The 27,953-nt window shown below is 41.6% G+C and overlaps 1 protein-coding gene across 5 annotated transcripts in view; it reads left to right on the top strand.

The window, feature by feature from the left end:
* ARPC1A (actin related protein 2/3 complex subunit 1A) overlaps positions 1-27,953 on the top strand; it is a 191,125-nt gene that overhangs the window by 104,569 nt on the left and 58,603 nt on the right. For all 5 annotated transcript variants that reach the window (XM_075830005.1, XM_075830006.1, XM_075830007.1 and 2 more), the window contains 3 exons: positions 25,513-25,735; positions 26,376-26,483; positions 26,736-26,948. In XM_075830005.1, coding sequence (XP_075686120.1) covers positions 25,513-25,735; positions 26,376-26,483; positions 26,736-26,948 — 544 coding nt within the window. The remainder of the gene's footprint in view (positions 1-25,512; positions 25,736-26,375; positions 26,484-26,735; positions 26,949-27,953) is intronic.

Here is a 27,953-nt window from a genome sequence, read left to right as displayed (position 1 = left end):
GTAAAACCTTCTGTGTTATAAAAAAAATTGTACTAAAAATTTATTTCTGCAAAAAAATATGAAATTTGTAAATTTCACCTCTACTTTGCTTTAATTCCTGTGACATGTGTAAAGGGTTAAGACATTTTCTAAATGCAGTTTTGAATACTTTGAGGGGTGAAGTTTTTAAAATGGGGTGACTTTTTGGGGGTTTCTAATATATAAGGCCCTCAAAGCCACTTCACAACTGAACTGGCCCCTCTAAAAATGGCCTTTTGAAATTTTCTTGAAAATGTGAGAAATTGCTGCTAAAGTTCTAAGCCTTGTAACGTCATAGAAAAATAAAAGGATGTTAAAAAAACGATGCCAATCTAAAGTAGACATATGGGTGATGTTAATTAGCAACAATTTTGTGTGGTATAACTGCCTGTCTTACAAGCAGATCCATTTAAATTGAGAAAAATGCTAATTTTTGCAATTTTTCGCTAAATTTTGGTGTTTTTCACAATTAAATACTGAACATATCGAGCAAATTTTGCCAGTAACTTAAAGTCCAATGTGTCACGAGAAAACAATCTCAGAATCGCTTGGATAGGTGAAAGCATTCCGGAGTTATTACCACATAAAGTGACACATGTCAGATTTGAAAAATAAGGCTCGGTCAGGAAGGTCAAAAGTGGCTAAAGAGGGAAGGGGTTAATATTTTCAAAAATTAATTTACATTGCGTTATTACAACAACAACAAACACATGAAAACCATGGCAACTAATCACATTTTTACTTTCATTTTGTATTGTCTTGCAAAAATAGACAGCAGTAGGTTGCTATGGGCAACTGCTCCAAATTTCATCTATACCTATTGTTATATAAGGGAGAGGTTGCAATCAATCCGATTGCTGCAAATTTTACAAGCTGCCTCAGACAAATTACAGCTGTGATCTGATTGGTTGCTAACGATAACAACTCCACCTTTCGTCTATATTGTTTTTTTTATGCATCGGAGGCACATATAGCTACCAATCAGGATCAATCTTCTACCCAGCGTGAGTTTCGGCTAAGTATACAGCGTGCTCGCATGGCGGCCTCTCGGTCTCTGCAGAGTAACGAGGAACACGAAGCGCGACTATCTGCTGACCGAGAGCGCCATGCATCGTCATTCGAGTCAAACTTTCACCGACAGAGAAACTCACTTGAGTTGTCAGAGAGCTCGCACTGCGGCCTCTCTAGAACTTGAAAGTAGTGAAGAACGTGAAGCTCGATTAACTGCCGATCGCATACGTCACAACTATGCCAAAGCGCTCAAAAGCGAAGACCAATATCATCGACGATTGGCATCAGCTAGAGAGAATTATGAACGCACGTGACAAGATAATGCAAGTTATTTATTGACTGAAAGGGAAAGAGTAGATGAAATACAGCAGGCAGAAACAGCTGAGCAACGTCAATCACGTTTAGAGGCTTATCGAATTCGACACTCTTATTTGAATGTCTATTTCATCAGAAGATTCAGATAAGTCTCAGGAGTATAGTGCGGCAAACAATGTTGTTCCTTGGGTCAATAAGGAAACAGCAGGTTTTATGTATTTCCCTAGGATTGACTATGCTGAATTCACTTCTGTAGGTGGTATGGTTGTAGTTTGCAATTTTTGCAGTGCTCTCATATGGAGAAAAGAACCAAATGTAATCTGTTGTTCAAGGGGTAAAGTTCACATTTAAAAATGTCAAGGAAGTCCAGAGCTAATAAAACAACTTTGAAATGGTGACCATCCACAATCAAAACACTTCATACACCGTGTTCCAAATTATTATGCACATATTATGCAAGTGTCATAAACATTTAATTATTAGTTTTTCAATTAAACTCATGGATGGTATTGTGTCTAAGGGCTCTTTGGATCATTGTAATCAATCTCAGACACCTGTGATAATTAGTTTGCCAGGTGTGCCCAATCAAAGTAAAACTACTTAAGAAGGACGTTCCACATTATTAAGCAGGCCACATGTTTCAAGCAATATGGGAAAGAAAAAAGATCTCTCTGCTGCCGAAAAGCGTGAAATGCAATACCTTGGACAAGGTATGAAAACATTGGATATTTCAAGAAAACTTAAGCATGATCATCGTACTGTGAAAAGATTTGTGGCTGATTCAGAACACAGACCGGTTCGTTCAGATAAAGGCATAATGAGGAAGGTTTCTGCCAGACAAATTAATAGGATTAGGAGAGCAGCTGCTAAAATGCCATTGCAAAGCAGCAAACAGGTATTTGAAGCCGCTGGTGCCTCTGGAGACCCGCGAACCTCAAGTTGTAGGATCCTCCAGAGGTTTGCAAGTGTGCATAAAGCTATAATTCGTCCACCCCTAAACAATGCTCACAAGCAGAAACGGTTGCAGTGGGCTCAGAAATACATGAAGACTAATTTTCAAACCGTGTTGTTTACTGATGAGTGCCATGCAACCATGGATGGTCCAGATGGATGGAGTAGTGGATGGTTGGTGAATGGCCACCATGTCCCAACAAGGCTGCGACGTCAGCAAGTAGGTGGCAGAGTCATGTTTTGGGCTGGAATCATGGGGAGAGAGCTGGTAGGCCCCTTTAGGGTCCCTGACGGTGTGAAAATTACCTCTGCAAAGTACGTAGAGTTTATGACTGACCACTTTCTTCCGTGGTACAAAAAAGAACCGTGCCTTCCGTAGCAAAATTATCTTCATGCATGACAATGCACCATCTCCTGCTGCAAAGAATACCTTTGTGTCATTGGCTGCTATGGGCATAAAAGGAGAGAAACTCATGGTGTGGCCCCCATGTTTCCCTGACCTCAACCCTATTGAGAACCTTTTGGAGCATCCTCAAGCAAAATGTCTATGAGGGTGGGAGGCAGTTCACATAAAAACAGAAGCTCTGGGAGGCTGTTCTGACATCCTGCAGAGATATTCAAGCAGAAACTGTCCAAATACTCACAAATTCAATGGATGCAAGAATTCACAATTGATTCACAAGGTGATATCAAAGAAGGGGTCCTATGTTAACATGTAACTTGACCTGCTAAGTTTTTTTGATTGAAAGAGCTTTTCATTTCTGTAAATATGACCACCTGATGCTACAAAGTCAACAAATTACCATTTTAGTTCTCTTTACAACCTTTAAAATGTTTTGATCTCTGTTGTGCATAATAATTTGAAACCGTGCATTTTGAGTTTTTTACTTCTAAAAAAAAATCTGTTATCATTAGGAGATTTGTTCAATAAAATTTGCATTATACTCCAACGGTTGATGGCTTGAAGATTATACTGACTCATTTGCATCGACTATTTAGGAAAATCAGCGAAAAATAACATTTGCATAATAATTTGGAACGCGGTGTAGACAGTATCCGTTTATATAACAGCGCATTCCAAATTACATCTTTTGGGGCAAAACTAATTACAGAGGGACCATTCATGCTAACCTTCAAGGTGCAAGGCCAGGTTTACCGTCTCATCGGATCTTTGCTACCACAAGATAAGCCAAAATTTCTTAAGATTTATTTAGTATCAAATTACAATGAACAGGCCAATATCAGAAATCAAAACTTTCCACAACTAAATAGTAATCTTATATCTCCTCTTCAAAAGATGCTGCATTACAATCTATTCCGCAGGGGCAAAGCAATGATTACAAAATATTCATCATCGCAGATAGACGTCCTGTTGCTGAACACCGCGCCAGGTATAATGCCCCCGTCACAGATGAAGTTGCAGTGGTTTTAGTCGGTCAGGAATGCGATAGGCGTGACATCGTGTTGCGCACTCATGATCGCCTGCAACGCGTTTTTGAAACACAGAGCTTACGACGCCCTACAATGTCCTTTAATTTATTGCCACGGCGAAGATGGGTACAATTTTGGACTCTACCAAGTTAATCCTACTACTTGGGTAACAAGTTTTCATAAAAATATCATCCCAGCAATTTTATTTATCATTTTATGTGTTTGCAATGAATTTGAGTATTGTTCAGCCAATTTTTTGTGGACATGCATGCGAAAATAGAGACTGAGCGTTTAGTGTACATACGTACCAACCAGACACGTTTACGTGCTGAAGATTACGTGCATCTGCGAGACGCCATGCAACAAGATAATAACGTGGTCCGCGTTACATGCATGAACGTAGACAAGATGCTTTCTGCTACATCTGAAAATACGGCCGGCCTGACCTTTTCATAAAGTTTACAACTAATCCAAAGTGGTACGAAATTTCCCAAGATCTTCTCACAGGACTGGTGTATTGTGGTGTGGCTGCAAGAAAAAAATTGTCACGATGCTGTTGACACGGTCAAGTGCTGAATTTCCTGACCGGAACGAGGATCCGATATTGCACGAGATTGTAAAGATGCACATGGTTCATGGGCCATGCGGTGCTTTAAATATAAACACTCCTTGCATGCTGGAAGGTCGTTGCTCTAAAAGATACTTTGCCCTAATAGCGCTCTAGGGTATGTTGGGGGAAAACAGGTATCCGTTGTATTGTCGAAGATCACCCCTACAAGGCGCTTTCACAGCTACAGTCAGGTTACATTGTCCAAAACAATTTCTTGACCATCGATGGGTTGTACCCTATTCACCGGTGTTATGAAGAACATTTCAAGCTCACATAAACGTCAAAATATGTAACTGCGTCGAAGCTGCCAAATATATATGTAAATAAATCAACAAGGGCAGTGACCAGGCCACTTTTGCGTTGAGAAATAATAATGAATACGACGAAGTCACGAGGTTCCAATCGGTACGATTTATATAAGCTCTTCTGACGCGGTGTGGTGCATTTTGAGCTTCGACATTCACGAGAGACATCTGCCAGTGATGCATCTTGATGTTCACCTTAAGGCCTTATTTATATGAGCGTAATATACGCGCGTGCTTTTCACGCGTGTCGTACGCACCTGTATTACTCTATGGGGCAGTGCAGACGATGCGTGAATTTTGCGCAGCGCGAGTGCGTTGCGTAAAACTCAAGACATGTTCTATAATCGTGCGTTTTTTCGCGCATCACGCACCCATTTAAGTCAATGGGTGCGTGAAAACCACGAAGGTCGCACGGAAGCACTTCCGTGCGAACTGCGTGATTCGCGCAAGAGCTGTCAAACTCTGAATGTAAACAGAAAAGCACCACATGCTTTTCTGTTTACAAACATCCAAAAGGAGTGTCTTAGAGATGAGCAAACCGAACTTCACCGAGTTCGGCCAAACTCGTTTTGACCGAACCCGGCAAAAAATGTTGCGGTACGCGACGTCAGGAGACAGTCACTGTCCAGGGTGCTGTAATAGTTAAACTTGTTCAGCACCCTGCACAGTGACTTCCGATCCCAATATACGTGAACGTGTAAAAAAAAAAAAAAAAGTTCTGACTTACCGATCAAACTCCCGGCTTCTTCCTCCAGTCTGACCTCCCGGGATGACAATTCAGTCCAACTGACAGCTGCAGCCAATCACAAGCCAAGCACAGGCTGCAGCGGTCACATGGACTGCCGCGTCATCCAGGGAGGTGGGGCCAGATGTCAAGAGAGGCGCGTCACCAAGGCAACGGCCGGGAAGTTCTCGGTAAGTACGAACCTCTTTTTTTTTTTAAACAGGTTACTCGTTATGGTGATCGGAATTCACTGTCGAGGGTGCTGAAAGAGTTACTGCCGATCAGTTAACTCTTTCAGCACCATGGACAGTGACTGACGTCGACTAGCCTCATCTCTATGATGGCGGCTGCGCGAAAATCATGCAGCCGCGCATCATACACTGATGACACACAGAGCTGTCAAGTGCATTTTGCGCACGAAAAACGCTGCGTTTTTTACGCGCGCAAAACGCACACGCTCGTGTAAATGAGGCCTAAAGGGAAGGTGTCAGGAAATTTTTTTTTTTAGATGTTTTTGCTTTTAGTATATTATTAAAATACATTTTATTTGTGTTTTTTACTTTTTTCTTTTTTCTTTCTTTTACTTCTACTTCTCTATGGGGGCTGGCATTTTTTTTTCCATCTGTATGTGTCGATTAACGACATACAGAGATGGAATACAGCTCCAACATCCCCATAGTGAATGTGAACGGGAGCCGTTCCATTAACTATAGCGTACGGCGTCTGTGTGGGAACGGCGCATGAGCCGCTCCCACACAGTCCAAAAGGAAGGTCTTCGGCTGAGTGACATCCAGCGCCATTTTCTTGTTGTCCGGAAGCCGCGGCCGGACAGTAAGATGACTACTTCCGGTCGCGGCTTCCGTCCATATGTTCAGAAGTAAGGACTAGGAGCGGAGGCGGCGGCAGGAGCAAGAAAGTTATGTTTGTGTATGTTCGTGTTAGGCTGGGTTCACACGACCTATTTTCAGACGTAAGCGAGGTGTATTATGCCTCGATATACGCCTGAAAATACTGCTACAATACGTCGGCAAACATCTGCCCATTTATTTGAATGGGTTTGCCGACGTACTGTGCCGACGACCTGTAATTTACGCGTCGTCGTTTTACAGCTGTCAAACGACGACGCGTAAAATGACTGCCTCGTCAAAGAAGTGCAGGACACTTCTTTGGACGTAATTTGAGCCGTTTTTCATTGAATTCAATGAAGATCAGCTCAAATTTACGGCCGTCAAAGACGCCTCGCATAATGCGAGGAGGAGCAATTACGTCTGAAACGACGGAGCTGTTTTCTCCTGAAAACAGTCTGTAATTTCAGACGTAAAAGGCAGCTATCATGTGCACATACCCTTATACTGTGTGATGACACTGTATCTAATCCTCCTACACTGTGCATTCACTCAAAAAATGGCGGCACACAGTGTATGAGGTTTGAACATTCAACCCCCTCCTTTCTCCTGGCACTAGCCAGGATAAAGGAGGGGGCATTGTGTGAGCACACTAGAGCGTGTGTGTCTACACCAAATTTGCAACATAAAGCAATGAGGTTTGCTTGTGAAAAAAATTAGAACAATGTGTAATCATTTATTGACTAACAGTTTAACAAAAAAAATATATATATATTTTTCTAGCGACACATTCCCTTTAAAGGCGGGCAACGGGTGTACTTCAACGCTGAAAATGTGGCAGAGTGGTTGGAAAACCTGAGATAAAACACTTTGCGGGCATACTTTCAACAGATGACTTCGCAATAACACTGTTATATCACGAAGTTCCATCATATTATACTTATAATAAGCAGCAAGGTGTTTTCAATCGTAGAAGACGTGGAACTGCTGTGAAGGGCGAGCCCAGCATTTTAAAAGAACACGTTATTGGGAGCGTCTATACGGTGCATACAAACAACTCAGAATGCTATTACTTACGCTTACTTCTACATACAGTGCGAGGACCTACTTCTTTTGCCGAATTGCGAAAGGTTGACCATATTGAATATCCTACTTACCAGGCTGCTTGCCGAGTGCGTCACTTGCTAGATGGTGTTTATCATTGTGATGGTTCTTTGGCCGAAGCATGCGTCAGCGATAGTCCACATCACTTGCGTCATTTGTTTGCCATTTTGCTGTTTTTTTGTGGACTTTCGGATGCTGCACAGTTGTGGCAAAAATTGAAGACCTTTTCAGGAATGCACAACTAAACAATAACAGCCAACTGAACGACGGGTTGCGTAAAAGTAATATGAATCGATGTTTGCTGGCTATCCAAGACATAGTTACATCTATGGGGGGGGGGGGGGGGTTAATCCTGTCTCTCAATATGATAGGCCCGCTTCAGCTTTTAGATGGGTAACTTATTAACAGTGAGTACGCGGCAGAAATAAAATATAATGCAGCGGAACTGGCCGAAACATTGAAAAGCGGTGTTTCGAGTACGACAGCGTAACAGCGTATGATATTCGATTGTGTGTGATGGTACTTTGGGAGAAATCCTGTTTTTAGATGCACCCGATGGGGCGGGAAAAATATTTCTCACCAAAGTCATCTTAGCCCAAATACGCAATCAAAGCCTTGATGTCGCTTCATCGGGCAAAGCAGCCACATGGTTGCCCGGTGGCAAAACCGCCCATACATTGACTTGAATCTTACGGAAAGCCCAGTGTGTAATATTTCTAGAAACCGCGACAAAGCAAGGGTTCTACGCGATTGCTGCTTAGTGATAAGGGATGAGTGCACTATGGCAAACCGTAAAGCGGTAGTAGCGGTAGATAGAACCTTGCGAGATATACGACAAAATGACCGCCCCATGGGTGGTATGACAATGCTTTCCTGTGGCGATTTTAGGCAGACTTTGCCAGTCATACCACGAGGAACGAGGGCAGGTGAAATTAGAGCCTGCCTAAAAAGTTCACGTCTGTGGCGCAACGTTATACCGATGCGTTTAACAATAAATGTGCGGGCGCGTACAAGAGGCAACCCAAATGCATAAGATTTTTCAGATTTATTACAAAAAATTGGTGACAGCACGTATCCGCAAGAAGAAGGCAAAGTTATTTTGCCTGGTTTATGTTGTACTGTTCCATCACTGCAAGACCTAATTTCTTCTTTGTATGGTGACCCAACACAAATAACAAATCAAGAAAACTCTTGGCTATGCGAAAGAGCTATTTTGACCCCTTGCAACGACCAGGCAGCAGCAATAAACACTGAAATATTGATGTGTATTCATGGGGAAAGTGCAGAATATATCTGTATCTAGCCATTGAACAAGAAGATGCTACCAACTATTCGGTGGAATTTTTAAATACCCTAAGCACACCTGGTCTTCAGTCACACAAAATTAATGTAGAAGTCGGCGTCCCCATAATTCTCCTTAGAAATTTAAGCCCACCAAAACTATGTAACGGCACCCGACTAAAAATCACAAATCTACAAAACGTGATAGAAGCTGAGATTTTAACAGGATGCGGCGCAGGTGATAGCGTTTTTATACCCCGAATCCCCCTCATTCCAAATAATTTTCCCTTCACTTTTAAATGTGTCCAGTTTCCTGTCCGCTTGTGTTACGCTATGACCATCAACAAAGCACAGGGCCAAATGCTGCGCGTTGTGGGCGTGGACCTCCGTGTCCGCTGCTTTGCACACGGCCAGCTCTATGTGGCTCTCTCCTGTGTTAGCAACTCCACCAATGTTTATGCACACATCCCCGGTAGTTCTACTGCTAACATTGTTTACAGGGAAGCGTTGTCGTAGTGAACCGGACTACTGAAAGAAAACTATTTTTTAACTGAAGTTTGTTTATTGTCTTTGTTATTTTTTCACTTCGTTTTGAGTAGGGTCCAAGGCTAGGAGTATACTTATAAAAAAACTGCATTTTTACGACACACACACACACACTAGGGATGCACGATGCATCGAAACTTCGATACTGTTTCGATACCGTGCATCCCGAAACGGTTCGATACCGCTATTTCCTGTATTTCGATACTTAGCTGCGCAGCCGCACAGCTAAGTATAGTAATACATGACTGTATGAGAGCGGGGCTGCAGCTGTGTAATACAGCCATTGCCCGTTCCTGAGTCCTGACAAGTGCGCACCGTCGGGATGATGCGATGCTGCCGGCGCTGCACTAATGTCTGCCGGCACTGAAGACAGAACATGGCGGACGCACTGCAAAACACCCCCATGTTCTATCTTCAGTGCCTGCGCTGCCGCTCATTAGTGCAGCGCCGGCCGCATCACCTCATGCTGACTGCGCGCGCCCTTCCTGTCGGGAGCGGGGCAATGGCTGTATTACACAGCCACAGCCCTGCTCTATAACGGCGGAGATCAGAGAAACCTCTCATCTCCGCCGCTATTCCCCTGAATGCTGCCATCAAAGCTGACTGCAGCATTCAGGAGAAAATGAGGTGTGACGCGATCGAGGGTCATACCATATATGGGCAGACAGCCCAGGGTCCATTGACAGACCTCATGGCTGTCTGACCATATTTCTCGTTGTTAGGGCATACTGAGGTATGTCCTAACAACTGCCTGTGTGCTATCCGTCCACAGGCGAATGTACTGGCACATATCTGATATATGCCAGTACATTAAAGTTTAAAAATAAAGTAAAAACAAGGTAATGTTAAATTAAAAAAAAATACACACACACCTTTTTTTTGCAATAAACATTAAAATAAGTCTCAATATATAAAATATACACATTCTGTAATGCAGCGCACAACAATTTTTTTCCATCTTTTATGATGTGTACGTTGCAAAAAAATAAAATAAACACTGCTTTCTTTCACTTATTAATGAGGTGCGATTAATTTAACCTCCATGTTCCTCACATTAATAGTAATTAACCCCATCATGTACCTTACATATTAACCCATTATGACTGAGAAACATGATGGGATTAATTACCATTAATGTGCGGCACATTCAAAATTCATCACACGTCGCGCCTCATCAGAAAATGGAAGAACTTTTTTTTAAATTAATATTGTTGGCAAAGTATCGAAATTGGTATTGAAATCGCAATACTAAACGAAGTATCGGTATCGAAGTCCAAGTTCTGGTATCGTGACATCCCTAATGCATACACATAAATACACACACACACACATATATATATATATATATATATATATATATATATATATATATATATATATATATATATACACATACACACACACACACACTAAAATGAAGCGCCCGTGTGAGAGCTCAGCCGCTTTGTGTCTGTTCGGCTTTTTCCGGAAGTGAATGTATCGGAGTACGGACTAAATAGAAAGTCTATGAGCCCGTACACGATACATTTATTTCCGGGATAAGTCGAACAGACACGAAGCAGCTGAGCGCTCGCTCGAGCACTTCAGCTACTTCGTTTTAGCGATTGGTGGGGGTCTCATCGCTCGGACCCCCACCAATCAAAACTTCTGACATGTCACTATGACATGTCAGAAGTTCGTTTAAAGTTTAGCTACACTTTTTTTAAAAAAAAACGGCAAATCACTTTCTTTATTTTCCTTATGTCTCATGAGCCCTGTAGTTTTGCAGGCAGAAAAAAATCTGCCTCAGAATACGTGCGTTATTCACCCTGCGTTATTGACGCTGCGGAAAACGTTCAGAAACGAGCACCGGATGTTTTTTGTCAATGGGAGGTCAGAGGCGGAATTCGCTACAAGAAAGGACGTGCCACTTTTTTTTTTCCCTGCGAGCAGCCAAAAGCCGCCCGGGATAAAACGCCTCTGCCTTTTATTGAAATAAATAGGGGTGATTACGGCCATTTTTGGGCGCTGATGCTGACATGGTTTCCGAGTCTTAATCAGCGCAAAAAAACTCAGTGTGAACAGGGCCTTAGGGCTCAAGCTTCAGTATGAAGACTGACATTAAAACAATATTTATTTTATGATTATGCAAAACTTTTCAGTGTCCACTTGCCAGCGTAAATACATTTGAAAATACACTAGCAATGACGAACTGACAGCGCTGATGCAGTTTATTTTGTGCTAGTCATAGGAAAAGATTGCGCTTGCTCAGCGTCTCCTCTAACATGCAGAGAAGACGCTGCAACTTTAGAGGCTGCAGGCTCACCAGACCATGGATTCCCCCACATACCCAGTGGAGCAGAGACAGAAGCAAGACAGAACATGCGTGTCCACCTCCACACATTCACTGAGGTTGATACAGTAAAGGCTATTGTATAGAAACCGCAGCTGGCGCTATACTAGGCTTATTCGTTGACCATGATGTGATATAACAATTTTTTTAAATCCGTTTAAGTACAAAGAAATGTTTAATACTTTAGGTCTTGATTTAACGAAAACAAGGTTCTTCGTGTGACAACCCTTTAGGGAGGAATTATATTACACGTTATATTGATGGAACAATCGATAATAAAGCACTTGGTATAAGTGTTTATATATAGAGGATAAAGGAGAGTTTAATGCGCCAATAAATTAATGTTACAAATTTATAGTTCTTTTCTCTACTCAAGTTCAATTACAAATTAATAAGTAAATATGCAACCAGAGAGAAAATAGAGTCGAAGTGCAATAAATAAAAACCTATCACCATCTAAATTGTTATAGTAGCATAGTATGTTTACCTCTCATAGGCCACTCAAACCCTGACATAGTTACATAGTTAGTACGGCTGAAAAAAAGACCATCAAGACCATCAAGTTCAACCAAGGGACGGGAAAAGGGAAGTAAAAAATGACTACACATAGGAGCTAATACTTTTTTGTTCTAGGATATTATCTAACCCTTTTTTAAAGCCATCTACTGTCCCTGCTGTGACCAGCTCTTGCGGTAGGCTATTCCATAGATTCACAGTTCTCACAGTAAAGAAGGCTTGTCGCCTCTGCAGGTTGAACCTTTTTTTCTCCAGACGGAGGGAGTGCCCCCTTTTTTTTTGAGGGGGTTTTACATGGAACAGGGTTTAACCATATTTTTTGTATGTGCCATTAATATATTTATATAAATTAATCATGTCCCCCCTTAGTCGTCTTTTCTCAAGGCTAAATAGGTTTAATTATTTTAATCTTTCCCCATAACTTAAATTCTCCATGCCCCTAATTAGCTTCATTTCTCTTCTTTGTATTTTTTCCAACTCCAGGGCATCCTTCTTATGAACTGGAGCCCAGAACTGAACTGATGAGGCCTCACTAATGCTTTGTAAAGTGGCAATATTACATCCCTGTCCCGCGAGTCCATGCCTCTTTTGATGCACGACAATATCCTGCTGGCCTTTGAAACAGCTGATTGACATTGCATGCTGTTATTTCGTTTATGATTTACAAGTACACTCAGATCCTTCTCAACAAGTGACTCCCCCCAGTGTAGCTCCCCGTAGGACATATGATGCATGCAGGTTGTTCGTACCCAGATGCATAACTTTACATTAAACTTCATCTGCCAAGTGGATGCCCAAACACTTAGTTTGTTTAAATCCGTTTGCAATTCATGAACATCTTCCATAGACTGAACATTACTACATAGCTTGGTGTCCTCTGCAAAAATAGAAATAGTGCTATTAATCCCATCCTGTATATCATTAATAAATAAGTTGAATAATAGTGGTCCCAGCACTGAACCCTGGGGTACGCCACTTATAACTGGGGACCATTCAGAGTAGGAATTATTTACCACAACTCTCTGTATACGGTCCTTGAGCCAATTCTCAATCCAATTACAAACTATACTTTCTAAACCTATAGTCCTTAATTTACCCATTAGACGTCTATGGGGGACAGTGTCAAATACCTTTGCAAAGTCCAAAAACACTATATCCACAGCGGCCCCTCTGTCTAGGCGTCTGCTCACCTCTTCATAAAAACAGATTAGGTTAGTTTGACAACTTCTGTCCTTAGTAAAACCGTGCTGGCTGTCACTTATAATACTATTTATTGTCACATAATTCTGTATATAGTCCCTCAATAGCCCCTCAAACATTTTCCCCACGATGGATGTTAAGCTTACTGGTCTATAATTGCCCGGGGAAGACCTAGAGCCCTTTTTGAAAATAGGCACCACATTTGCCCTGCGCCAGTCACTTGGCACTATACCAGTTACTAGAGAATCTCTAAATATTATGAAAAGGGGGACAGAAATAACTGAACTAAGCTCTTTAAGAATTCTAGGTTGTAACCCATCTGGTCCCGGGGCCTTGTGCACATTTATTTTATTTAATTTAGCTTGGACCATATCTACATTCATCCAATTCATTATATCAACTGATATATTAACAGCACTGGCACCGGCTACATCAGCTGCTCTTTCTTCTGTTGTATATACAGAGCTAAAGAACCCATATAGTAACTCTGCCTTCTCTTGATCCCCTGTGATCAACTCCCCATTACCATTATCTAGGGGTCATACATGTTCAGACCTTGGCTTTTTTAGCATTTATATACTTGAAGAATTTTTTGGGATTTGTTTTACTATCCTTGGCCACCTGCCTTTCATTTTGTATTTTTGCTGATTTTATTATCTTTTTACAGATTTTATAAAGCTCTTTATATTTTACAAAGGCTGCAGCTGTACCCTCAGATTTGTATTTTTTAAATGCCCTTTTTTTGCCATGTATTGCCCCTTTCACAGAAGGTGTAAACCATGTGGGATTTAATTTTAGTCGTTTATACTTGTTACCTATAGGAATAAATTTTGCACTATAATAACCCAAAGTAGATTTGAAAATCTCCCATTTATCATTTGTCCCATTATTTAACGTTCGTTCTTCCCAGTCTATATCCTGAATTGCAGCCTTCATCCTGGGGAAATTGGCTTTCTTAAAATTAAATGTTTTTGCCCTCCCATCCTGTGTTTGTTTTTTACTGTATAGGTAAAATATAACTATATTGTGATCGCTGTTACCGAGGTTTTCACGAACATTGACGTTTCTCAACAAGCTCTGCATTATTAGAAATGACCAGATCCAACAGAGCTTCACCTCTAGTTGGGTCTTCCACAAACTGGCCCATAAAATTTTCCTGCAACAGGTTGAGGAAATGTCTCCTCTTTGCAGTTGAAGCCGAACCATGACACCAATTAATATCCCGGAAATTAAAATCTCCCATTATCACTACAGTACCCGCCTGTGCAGCCCGCTCCATCTGTTTATATAGCTGACCTTCCATCTCCTCAGTTATATTGGGGGTTCTATAGATTACACCAAAAGTTATTTTTTCAGTGTTTACCTTCCTTTGTAATTCCACCCACAAGGTTTCAGCCTCCTCACAATCTTCACCCACTATTGTCTCTTTCACACTTGCCTTCATATCGCTTCTCACATACAGACATACACCACCACCTTTCCTATTTGTCCTGTCTTTCCGAAACAGTGTAAAACCCTGTAGATTTACAGCCCAGTCATGTGAAGAGTCCAGCCATGTTTCAGCAACACCAACTATATCTATATTTTCTTCCAGTACCAAGGCCTCCAGCTCCCCCATTTTGCTTGCTAGACTTCTGGCATTTGTAAACATACACTTTAACTTGCCTTTCAGTTTTTCACTTTTATTATCAGAAATGTGATTTGACATTATTTGGGCATTTTTATTTACACTGTTGTTCTGTAACAAAAGGATCTCCTTATCCTGTTGTCTAGTCCTCTCCCCACATTCTGTTTCTCCCCCCACCAATATAGTCTGACCCCTCTCTAACCTGGCTACCCCTTTTTTTTCTACATTGCCCTCCCTCCTCATGCATGCATTTTGAATCCCTTTGTCAGGGGGTTTAGTCATGTTTTATTGTATGTAATTGGTTTGATAATATGGAATAAAGATTATTCTTATCATTCAAAGTTCATGGTGCTGCAAATTTTTGTAGGATTTGTACATGTACGTCATGGGGAGTTAAAGGGTTCATCTGGTGCTGCACTTAAATAATCTGTTCTTTCTCGTTGGGGGACAAAGGCCATGGGTATATGCTGTTACCACAAGCAGGCTTGACACTAAGAATTAAGTGTAGCCCCTCCTTCATGATATAAACCACCTACAAACACTGAACTAATTCAGTCTTACCTTTGTGTCCGTTGGAGACAAATGCTCCTGCTAGTTCATCAGGGTCTTTAGCTTTTTTTATGTTTTATTTTTATATCCCTATAGCTGGGAAACATATGACCATCTCCCCCGGTTGTCCCCTCCAAGGCAGGCACACTTTGTCTACTTCACTACGCTGTTTTTTCCCTGCCTAAAAATATAAAAGAGCGCAGGCTCCTCTGTCGCCCAACAGCACAAGGTGCATGCACCCCTCCTCTACTTCTCCCACAAGTGTTCTCCCCTCTCCTGGCACATCTGGGAGGGGAAGATTATTACTGGCTCCCCAGGGGCCACTGCTGACCTCGTCTGCCACCTGTCTTTTATCACCACCCGCTTGCTTATCCGGGCTTTCCGATCTGTTACCCCATGGCTACATGCAGTTTTCTACGTGGCGAGCATTTACGGTGCCACCATAATCTTGCAGGAGCTAGTTTTCTTCGGAAGTGGGTTATTTACCAGGGAGCCAGATTGCGCGAGTTCCAGCTTCTTCAACATCGCTAGGATTGGGGATCAGCAGGCACATGACTGCCGACGTCTAATAGCTGCCTTCCCGGGGCGTGACTTATTTCTCCGCATGGGACATGAGTCTTGCTGCTTTTGCCTCTTGAACAGCTCTATACTCCTGGAATCGGGTAGGATCAGCCCTTTGGTACCTTTTTTCTTCTACACGTCCCCTACTTTAGTCTGGGGCAGATTTTTAGACCTAGATAACTAAGCAGTCATTACCCTCTTAAGGAGGAGTACTTGTCCTACAGTGTAGTAACTGAGTGGATTCATTTGTCATCTCATATCAGCCCCAATTTCTTAAAGTAGAGTGTTGTGGCACCACTTCTAATCCAATGTCAAACCCTCAAAGTTGTTCTTTACTGTAGAAGGTTTTAATAAGCCGGTTTGCGATACCTTAGGTAACGAATGCTGTGTGTTTCCCTTCACCCGAGGTGGTTACTTTTCTTCGACCCCAATGGTCCCAGAAGGTTTTTACTTCTTCTTTAGACCTCGAGGGGGTTACATAGTTAGTACAGTTGAAAAAAGACACATGTCCATCAAGTTCAACCAAGGGATGGGAAAAATGTCTACATATTGACTTAGGAGCTGATATTTTTTAGTTCTAGGAAATTATCTAAGCCTTTTTGAAAGCCATCTACGGTCCCTGCTGTGACCAACTCCTGCGGTAGACTATTCCACAGATTCACAGTTCTCACAGTAAAGAAGGTTTCTCGCTTCTGCAGATTGAATTTTTTTTTTCACCAGACGGAGGAAGTGCCCCCTTGTTTTTTGAGGGGTTTTACATGGAACAGCATTTCACCATATTTTTTGTATGTGCCATTCATATATTTTTATAAGTTAATCATGTCGCCCCTTAGTTATCTCTTTTCAAGACTAAATAGGTTTAATTCTATTAATCTTTCCTCCTAACTTAGATTCTCCATTCCCCTTATTAGTTTAGTTGCTCTAATTTGTATTTTTTCCAACTCCAAGGCATCCTTTCTATGAACTGGAGTCCAAAACTGAACTGCATATTCTAGATGAGGCTGCACTAATGCTTTGTAAAGTGGTAATATTATATCCCTGTCCCGCGAGTCCATCCCTCTTTTAATACACTACAATATCTTGCTGGCCTTTGAAGCAGCTGATTGGCATTGCATGCTGTTATTTAGTTTATAATCTACAAGTACACCCAGATCCTAATCAACACGTGACTCCCCCTAGGACATATGATGCATGCAGATTGTTGGTACCCAGATGCATAACTTTACATTTATCTACATTAAACCTAATTTGCCAAGTGGATGCCCAAACACTTAGTGTGTTCAAATCAGCTTGCAATTTACGAACATCTTCCATAGACTGAACAATACTACATAGCTTGGTGTCCTCAAAACATGCACTCCTAAACGCATTAGTACTGTGGTCTAGGTCAACGACCGACCTCCCATAAATAGTCAGATAGGCAACACTATTTAGCTATATTGAAAACAAAAGAAGAGAGTTTGTAGCCAAGGATATATTTAAACATACAAAATTTATTGGTAACATATATGAAAATACATTTAAGTAAAAAATATATGTATACAATACCATATATTAAAGGACAAGACTCTAGAGAATAAGTTTCAGGGAGCAACTATCGGTAGTAACAATATGCAACTCTGGGCAAGCTACATTGTTGCAAAGACAGAATCTCTCAAAGTAGGACATACTCCCTCTTATAGGGCTTAATCAAAATTGCAGACAGCCAAGTCAGGTTACAAAGAGCCCAGTACAGAGGGACATGTTTTATAGATATCTAGAAGCTAAATGTAACATCTAGATCAGGTATTAGCCTAGCATGGTTAATGTGAGAGGGAGTGTGTTGGACAAAGCTTACCCATATTAAGTTGCCGTGATAGTCCGATAGGTGCTCCAGCACAAAAGCCCCAACGCGCGTTTCGCTCAAAATATTGCTTCCTCAGTGGGAGATGTGTATATGTGTCCTGTGTCTTAGGGCCCTTTTATACTGTGTGTCACAGACAGAGGTGAACGATGATTAGCGGCGCATACCCAGAGCCGCGGCCGGAAGCGAGGAATGCCCCACTTCCGCCCCCAAATGCTGGAGCGCACATCCGGATACCCGACGCGTAGCGGGATTTCCGGACATGCGCAGTGCATCAAAGGAGACGGAGCGGGGACAGCGTCGCAACCCAGGTCGGATCAGGGCATGCGCACACATCGTACCACCAGATTGAATGTAAGTGAGATGATGTTCATCTGAAATATGATGTCTCATGTGTATGTATAAATAGTCTGTTCTTTATATATAAAGAACAGTGAAAATGTCATAGTATGTTGCATTATGATGTGTGAATATAACGGAGAGGACATAAAGTATTATGACACGAAGTGACAGTGTGATATAAATAAAGCATGTGATATTGCAAAGCAATTGTTAAGGTGAGGGATATGAGTGACCATATTTGAAACAAATAATATACGGAGTGGGTTTCCCCCCCCCCCCCCCTCCTCTAAACAAAGTGTTTACATATGTCTAAATAAGGGAAGTCTAACTAGACTCGGTGTTTGATTGGCATAAATAAGGATCTTCAGTGCCGTGCTCCCAGACTGATCGCCATTAAAGAACCATTATATACATTTATAAAAATATACCCACTACATATAATAGTCAAAGTTGATATGGAAAGTACTGGAAGATCTTTCAGACCTTCACATATTTGGGAATATAAAATACATCAATTTCCTCTTACCCCAAATAATGTTCCTGTCTGTCTTTTTGCCCGAAGACTGTTTCTGATGTTCCTAATTCCTTCTCCTTACTCAGAACATCTGAACAACAAGAATGCCCAACTAATTGTATTGTATAATAGGATGGCACAACATAGGGACATCTTATGTTGCTAATTTTCCCCGATGTATGTTAATCTGACCCTGTTGTCATAATTACGATTAGATGGTGGGGTAAGAGGAAATTGATGTCTTTTATATTCCCAAATATGTGAAGGTCTGAAAGATCTTCCAGTACTTTCCATATCAACTTTGACTATTATATGTAGTGGGTATATTTTTATAAATGTATATAATGGTTCTTTAATGATCATAACTGTTTTAGACAATATTCCTATTTATCATTGGCATATGCACCATAATCACACTCTATTGATTGATATTGTAAAATATATTTTTCTCTATACACTTCCATGTATGTGGCTGAATATTTTACATCTATCATAGGACCGATGTACCAGTTTACCTGGATATATTCTGTTCTGTTATGAAATATACAAATTTACTGTATTATGGCCATTGTATATCAATAGCTTTGCTATTGTTTTATTCTATTTATTTTTTGTATGCACTTGTGTGAACACTTTTTCCTTGAGTTTTTTGTTATGTCAGTAAATGACTGCTGTTTTTATTTATTATTTATGGCGATCAGTCTGGGAGCACGGCACTGAACATCCTTATTTATGCCAATCAAACACCGAGTCTAGTTAGACTTCCCTTATTTAGACATATGTAAACACTTTGTTTAGAGGAGGGGGGGAAAAAAACCCCACTCCGTATATTATTTGTTTCAAATATGGTCAATCATATCCCTCACCTTAACAATTGCTTTGCAATATCACATGCTTTATTTATATCACACTGTCCCTTCGTGTCATAATACTTTATGTCCTCTCCGTTATATTCACACATCATAATGCAACATACTATGACATTTTCACTGTTCTTTATATATAAAGAACAGACTATTTATACATACACATGAGACATCATATTTCAGATGAACATCATCTCACTTACATTCAATCTGGTGGTACGATGTGTGCGCATGCCCTGATCCGACCTGGGTTGCGACGCTGTCCCCGCTCAGTCTCCTTTGATGCACTGCGCATGTCCGGAAATCCCGCTACGCGTTGGGTATCCGGATGTGCGCTCCAGCATTTGGGGGCGGAAGTGGGGCATTCCTCGCTTCCGGTCGCGGCTCTGGGCATGCGCCGCTAATCATCGTTCACCTCTGTCTGTGACACACAGTATAAAAGGGCCCTAAGACACAGGACACATATACACATCTCCCCCCTGAGGAAGCAATATTTTGAGCGAAACGCGCGTTGGGGCTTTTGTGCTGGAGCACCTATCGGACTATCACGGCAACTTAATATGGGTAAGCTTTGTCCAACACACTCCCTCTCACATTAACCATGCTAGGATAATACCTGATCTAGATGTTACATTTAGCTTCTAGATATCTATAAAACATGTCCCTCTGTACTGGGCTCTTTGTAACCTGACTTGGCTGTCTGCAATTTTGATTAAGCCCTATAAGAGGGAGTATGTCCTACTTTATTTGAGAGATTCTGTCTTTGCAACAATGTAGCTTGCCCAGAGTTGCATATTGTTACTACCGATAGTTGCTCCCTGAAACTTATTCTCTAGTCTTGTCCTTTAATATATGGTATTGTATACATATATTTTTTACTTAAATGTATTTTCATATATGTTACCAATAAATTTTGTATGTTTAAATATATCCTTGGCTACAAACTCTCTTCTTTTGTTTTCAATATAGCTAAATAGTGTTGCCTATCTGACTATTTATGGGAGGTCGGTCGTTGACCTAGACCTAGCCCACAGTACTAATGCGTTTAGGAGTGCATGTTTTGAGGACACCAAGCTATGTAGTATTGTTCAGTCTATGGAAGATGTTCGTAAATTGCAAGCTGATTTGAACACACTAAGTGTTTGGGCATCCACTTGGCAAATTAGGTTTAATGTAGATAAATGTAAAGTTATGCATCTGGGTACCAACAATCTGCATGCATCATATGTCCTAGGGGGAGTCACGTGTTGATTAGGATCTGGATGTACTTGTAGATTATAAACTAAATAACAGCATGCAATGCCAATCAGCTGCTTCAAAGGCCAGCAAGATATTGTAGTGTATTAAAAGAGGGATGGACTCGCGGGACAGGGATATAATATTACCACTTTACAAAGCATTAGTGCAGCCTCATCTAGAATATGCAGTTCAGTTTTGGACTCCAGTTCATAGAAAGGATGCCTTGGAGTTGGAAAAAATACAAATTAGAGCAACTAAACTAATAAGGGGAATGGAGAATCTAAGTTAGGAGGAAAGATTAATAGAATTAAACCTATTTAGTCTTGAAAAGAGATAACTAAGGGGCGACATGATTAACTTATAAAAATATATGAATGGCACATACAAAAAATATGGTGAAATGCTGTTCCATGTAAAACCGATAGTTGCTCCCTGAAACTTATTCTCTAGTCTTGTCCTTTAATATATGGTATTGTATACATATATTTTTTACTTAAAAGTATTTTCATATATGTTACCAATAAATTTTGTATGTTTAAATATATCCTTGGCTACAAACTCTCTTCTTTTGTTTTCAATATAGCTTGGTGTCATCTGGAAAAAGAGAAATAGTGCTATTAATCCCATCCTCTATATCATTAAAAAACAAATTGAATAATAGTGGTCCCAGCACAGAACCCTGGGGTACACCACTTATAACCTGATTCATAGTAGGAATCATTGACCACAACTCTCTGTATACGGTCCTTGATCCAATTATAAACTATACTTTCTAAACCTGTAGTCCTTCATTTATTCATCAGGCCTCATGCACACTTCCGTCTGCCGTTGAACGGCCGCTAATGACGGTTCCGTGAATCACGGACCGCACACAGATGGTTTCCATGTGCATTCCGTTGTTTCACGGACCAAATTAATGCAAAGGCCGAGACTGTTCCGTCAAAAACGGGCAGGAGTAGGACCTGCCCTATTTTTGACGATACGTCCGCACGGTTCCGTTAAAACAACGGAAGTGTGCATGGCCCCATTGGAATGAATGTGTCAGGGTGCTATCAGTTAAAACAACGGATAGCTCCCTGTTGAAAAATCCTGAAGTTGGCATGAGGCCTTACCAGTCACTAGAGCAGCTCTAAATATTATGAAGAGGGGGACAGAAATAACTGAAGTAAGCTCTTTAAGAACTCTAGGATGTAACCCATCTGGTCCTGGGGCCTTGTGCACTTTTTTATTTAATTTAGCTTGGACCATATCTACATTCAGCCAGTTCAGTATATTAGTTGCTCTTTCTTCTTTTGTATATACAGAGCTAAGGAACCTATTTGGTAATGCTGCCTTCTCCATCTCCCCATTACCAATATTTAGGGGTCCTACTTGTTCAGACCTTGGCTTCTTTCCATTTATATACTAGATGAATTTTTGGGGATTTGTTTTACTATCCTTCGCCACCTTCCCTTCATTTTGTATTTTTGATGATTCTATTACTTTTTTGCAGATTTTTTTAATCTCTTTATAATTTAAAAACGCTACAGCTGTACCCTCAGATTTGTATTTTTCAAATGACCTTTTTTCCATATATTGCCTTTTTTACAGAAGGTGAAAGCCTTGTAATTTTAGTAATTTATACTTGTTACCTATAGGAATACATTTTGCACTATAATTATACAAAGTGGATTTAAAGATTTCCCATTCATCATTTGTACCATTATTTGACATCAGTTGTTCCCAGTCTGTCTTGAATTGCAGCCCTCATCCTGGGGAAGTTGGCCTTCTTAAAATTAAGTGTTTTTGCCCTCCCAGTCTGTGTTTGTTTTTTACAGTATAGGTAAAATACAACTATATTTTGATCACGAACATTCACATTCCAAGCAAGCTCTGCATTATTAGAAATGACCAGATCCAACAGAACTTCTCCTCTAGTCGGGTCTCCCCTTCACAGTTGAAGCCGAAGCATGATGCCAAATAATATCCCGGTAATTAAAGTCTCCCATTATCACCACAGTGCCCCCCTGTGGTACTCTAGTGGTCTCTAAGGAGTGGAAACATCCAGACAAGACGTTTTCTCATTTTAGCCGTTTAGATGTTATATATCCCTGTCCGGAAGAGGTCCATTTAAAATGGTGTTAATCGCCAGCAGTGGACGGTGGTCCGCCTGGCCAAGACTACTACCTTACCAATGGCGGACGCAACTTCGTTCCGCGACCCTCTTGACCGACATGTTGAGTCTCTTTCCAATTCTTCCTTTGAGACCACTTGCTCTGCCTTGCACCCAATTTTCGATACGACCTTGGTCAGGAGAGCTTCTACTGAATGGGTTTGACAACTCAGTCACGGTCTCCTCTCCGGAGCTGCTCAAGAAGAATTGGCTGATCTTTCACACCAGCTGTCTAATGTGCCTGGTGGCTCGTACTTCGGCTTCCATTTTTTCTATCGGCAGAATAGCGTGGCTGAAGTTTTAATCCGTGGACACAGCATCCAAAAGGGGTTGTTAACTGCATTTCCCTTTTACAGGTTCCCGTCTTTTTGGGACCCGTCTTGACAATATTATTTCAGAAGCAGAACCGAGTCAAACGTACCACCCCCGACCAATAAAACAGGTTCTCGTTTTAGGAAGTTTCGTGGGTTCACAAGCCCCCCCTGTCTTTAAGACAGTCGACCCACCAGGACTCTAAGGCCTCATGCACGCGACTGTGTTCGGTCCCTGATATAAGGACCGCATGTGGGCTGCATTTCCTGGACCGAACACAGTTCAGGGAGGCGAGCTCCTAGCATCATAGTTATGTATGATGCTGTGAGTCTCTGCCTCATGTTTCAATACGGGACAGTAGTACCGTGGGGAGGCACGGACACCTAGCGTCATACAAAACTGATGCTAGGAGCCCGGCTACCTGAACTGTGTTCGGTCCGGGAAATGCGGCTGACATGCGGTTTATCACGGACCGAACATTGTCGTGTCCATGAGGCCTAAGAACAAGCCTTCCTTCGAAGCCCGTCCTTCCTGTTGCCCTCAGACTCCCAAGCCTGGAGCTGGCAAGGCCAGTTCTGCCTGAAGGTGTTCCTATGCTTGATTCGGTTTTGCCCTTCAAGGACGTTGGACATTCCAGCTGTTCCTCAGTCACCTTCCAAATCGGCCGCTTTTTTAAGGCAATCCATTCTCTGTGTTTATTCATGGAGTCATTATCCCTGTACCTCCAGATCAGAGATTTCAGGGGCTTTACTACAACTTTTTTTTTGTTGTGCCAAAAAAGGACAGAATGGTTCGCCCCATCCTGAAACTCAAGCGTCTGCCAGTTCCACATGGAGTCTCTCCACTCCTCCATGGTATGGGGATTTTGCCACGTCCCCATTTGCCAATCCCACCACCGCTTCCTGCGCTGTGCAGTTTGCTCCTTACCATTACCAGTTTGTAGCTCTTCCGTTTAGACACGTCTTGTCTGTCCCTTTCCCAGACTCTTACCTTCCTGGATGTGACCTTCGATACTCAGTTGACAATTTTTCCTTCCCTTTAACCTGCTGGAATTGAGCGCTATCCTTCCATTGCCTGCTGGACATCAGTTCTGTCCTGCCTTCTGTTGTCAAATGGACAATCTCACAGCCCTAGTTTATCTAAATCACCAGGGCGGGACTTAAAGCACAGCAGTATTGTCCCTTAACATCGAAATCTGATGTTCGGACCTTTCTGCAAGGGGTTGCTCACACTGCTCCGCTTAATTTGCCCACGACATCTCCTTGGGATCTCAACTTGGTTCTGCATTTCTTACAATCTGCTTCATTTGAACTTCTGTGAGAGATCTCCTTTTGCCTTCTCTCTTGGTAGGTGGTTTTCTTGATAGCAGTGACTTCCATCCGATGGGTCCCCAAACTGCTTTCTCTATTCTGTCTTTCTCCATACTCTTCATCAGGGTAGGCGGTACTCTGTATGTTTCTTGCCCGAGATGGTTTTTGATTTTTACCTGAACGAGCACAACGCTCTGCCGTCTTTTTGCCCATATCCTAGTCCTTCGAGAGAGTTTTCTCTTACCAACCTGGATGTTGTAAATGCTTTCTGGATTTACATATCATTTACAACTTCTTTCGAAGGTCAGATTCTTTGTTTATCCTCTTGAATGGTTCAAGAAGGGGTTGGCGGTCTCTAAGGCCTCTATCACTTAATGGATTCGGATGGCTATTTGTGTGGTTTACCGAGTACGGAGTAAGGAACCCCATTTCAGAATATGCCTCACTCTGCCAGAGCAGTTGGGGCCTTCTGGGCTGTGTGCCATCAGGCTTCTTGCTATTCAGGTTTTCAAGGCGGCTGCCTGGTCTTCCTTGCACACTCTTGCCAAGTTCTAAGTTGCAGATGCTTCGCTTGGATGCAAGGTCTTGCAAGCATTTGTGAAGTAGGTGACCTAGTACTTTTTTTCTGTTCCCTCCCTGGGGACTGCTTTAGGACGTGTCCCCCAATGTAGAAAGAGAAATGTGGCTTTTTTTGAGTTCTCAACGCAAAATCCTTTTCCCGTCCAGTTCATGGGGGACACAGCTCACACATATTTGTTTGTTCAAGGTTCTCCTGGTTGACCGTTGCAGAATTTTTTTCTGCTTCTACTGCTTACGGACTTAATTAGCTTGGTGTCTGTGGGCAGGATATATCCTGTAGGAGTGGCTATGCTTTTTTAATTCTTAGATTCAATCCTCCTAGTGGCGTCAGCATATACCCACACTCTCTGTCCCCCAATGAACTGGATGAGAAAAGGATTTTACGTGAGTACCCAAAAAATACACTTTACACTGATTTTATTTCTCTAGGCATTGATTGGGCTCCTAAAAGTGATCGTATAGTGACCTGTGGAGCTGACCGTAATGCATATGTGTGGAGCCTGAAGGATGGAGTATGGAAACCTACACTCGTTATACTACGTATAAACCGGGCAGCAACTTTTGTCAAGTGGTCTCCATCGGAGGATAAGTTTGCTGTTGGAAGTGGGGCAAGACTCATATCTGTGTGTTACTTTGAGTCAGAAAATGACTGGTAAGCATATCCTTTTGAGTTATTTTTGTAGCATTTTCCTCTACATACTTAAAGGGGTTTTCCAGCTTCTGACAACTGATGACCTAGCCACCAGATAGGTCATCAGTACATGATCTGTGGAGGTCCGACACCCGGGCCCCGCACAGATCAGCTGGTTCGGTGCCTCCGTGCACCAGACGTACAAGCCGGAAGCAGTTCGCTCCAGCCACGGAATAGCGTTCGAGCTGCAGTACTGCCGCTATGCTCCTGTTTAAGTGAATAGGAGCAGACCTGCAGTTCTGCAGCACGGCCGCTATGCTATGTATGGAGCCAACTGCTTCCGGGCTCCGTACATAGCATTATGTGCCACAACATCTGGTGCTAGCAGGACACCGGAGCGGCTTATCGGTGTGGGGTCCGGGTGTCCGGTGGATAGGTCATCAGTTGTCAGAAGGTGGACAACCCCTTTAAAGGTAACTTGCCGAATGAGTGACATCACATTAACATTAGAGAGATAATTCTGCTGAAAACTCCTGTGTTAATATACTATATTATAATATATCATTAATTATAAAGGATAGAGACTCTTTAGAAACACAAGTCCGGTTTCTAAACATATATAGTCTTTCTTTACAGGAATATTTGTGTTTTTTTTTTATAGGTGGGTGAGTAAACACATCAAGAAGCCAATCCGTTCCACTTTGCTGAGCCTTGACTGGCACCCCAATAATGTGCTTCTAGCAGCTGGATCCTGTGACTTCAAGACCAGGTATAGCAGTAATCCGCATGTTAGTGTGGATTTTGTCTAGTGCTGTAAAATATAGAATTGCATGGTTCCAGAAAGTTAAGTATCCCTGGAGTTTTCCTGTGAGGTAACCATTGGATATTCCGATATTTTGTATAAATTTTCATTGGAGAATACGTTATTCAGAAACTGTTAATCTAGTCATCGGCATCCAGTATTCGAGAGTGACTTTATCCTATCCTTTTTCTTCAGTGTTTACCTTTTGTTTATTTACAGGGTGTTTTCTGCATACATTAAGGAGGTTGATGAAAAGCCTGCTGGTACTCCATGGGGATCAAAAATGCCTTTTGGTCAGCTCATGTCAGAGTTTGGAGGAGCTGGCAGTGGTGGCTGGGTTCACAGTGTCAGCTTTTCTGCTAGTGGAAATCGCTTAGCTTGGGTCAGTCATGACAGCATTGTGTCTGTAGTTGATGCATCAAAAAACATGAGGTAAGTACGTTACCTAGTGTTGTATGTCTTCTGTCAATTCTAGCAAATTGCAAATAGTGGGCCTGCTTTTTTTTTTTTTTTTTTTTTAAACTGTCTTAACGTAAAACTGGCCTTGTTGCTCATTGCAACCAATTACACTTCATCTTTAAGGGGAACCTGTCCGCTACTTTTTGCCTACCAAAATTGTCCCAGCATTTCGTAGGTCTTTTTGATTGCTTTGTATTACCTTGATTGTCCAGATAAACCACTTTATTCCCATAGTTTTACAAGACCTTCCAAACGTTGGGACAAGTTGACAGGTTACCTTTAAATGTTTCAGGGAAGTTTATGAAATAAAAGGTCTGATTGGTTGCTTTAAGCAACAAGGAATTTTTTGTCAGGGGGTTTTGATAATTGAGACTCAAGTTCTTATTTATTTGAAGCTCGATAGCCTACTACATATAAAGAAATTAACTGTGTGTCATATGTAAAGGTCCTAAAGGTTTGCTATCACCACTTGTGTATTCATAGCTTATATGCATTGAACAACACTGATACAATTCAGTGGAATACAAAATCACTTGAACCAATCTTGTAATAGTTCAGTTAGGTCAATTATACACTCTCCACTGATTAACTTCTGACATTTCCAAATTCCTAATTAGCTTTAAACCATGTGCTGTGACTGCAATTTACCGCTAGTATGAAGGTGCTGTGACGATCGTCTGAGTGTCGCGCCTGTTTGGATCCAGTCGAGGGCTTTTGGTTTCACTCTGGGACAGGTGAAGATAGGCCAATAGAACTCATAAGTGCGTGGCTTATCTTTGTCTCTACAGAGTGAAGCTGAGAGAGGTCGATTGAAGTGAAAGGTACATGCTGTTCTAATGAGTTGTGCAGCACCTTCATACTAGTGATCAGTGAGGGTCACTACGCAGTCCTTTCCACATAATGACAAGTTTTGGCCTCTGGAATTATGCTTTTATTAAAGACGTTGTCTCACAATGCAAGTGTAGAAATATTTTTTTC

Source organism: Rhinoderma darwinii, chromosome 6, assembly GCF_050947455.1.
Source record: "Rhinoderma darwinii isolate aRhiDar2 chromosome 6, aRhiDar2.hap1, whole genome shotgun sequence".
NCBI classification, from domain to species: domain Eukaryota; kingdom Metazoa; phylum Chordata; class Amphibia; order Anura; family Rhinodermatidae; genus Rhinoderma; species Rhinoderma darwinii.
This window is presented reverse-complemented; position numbering and strand designations above follow the sequence as displayed.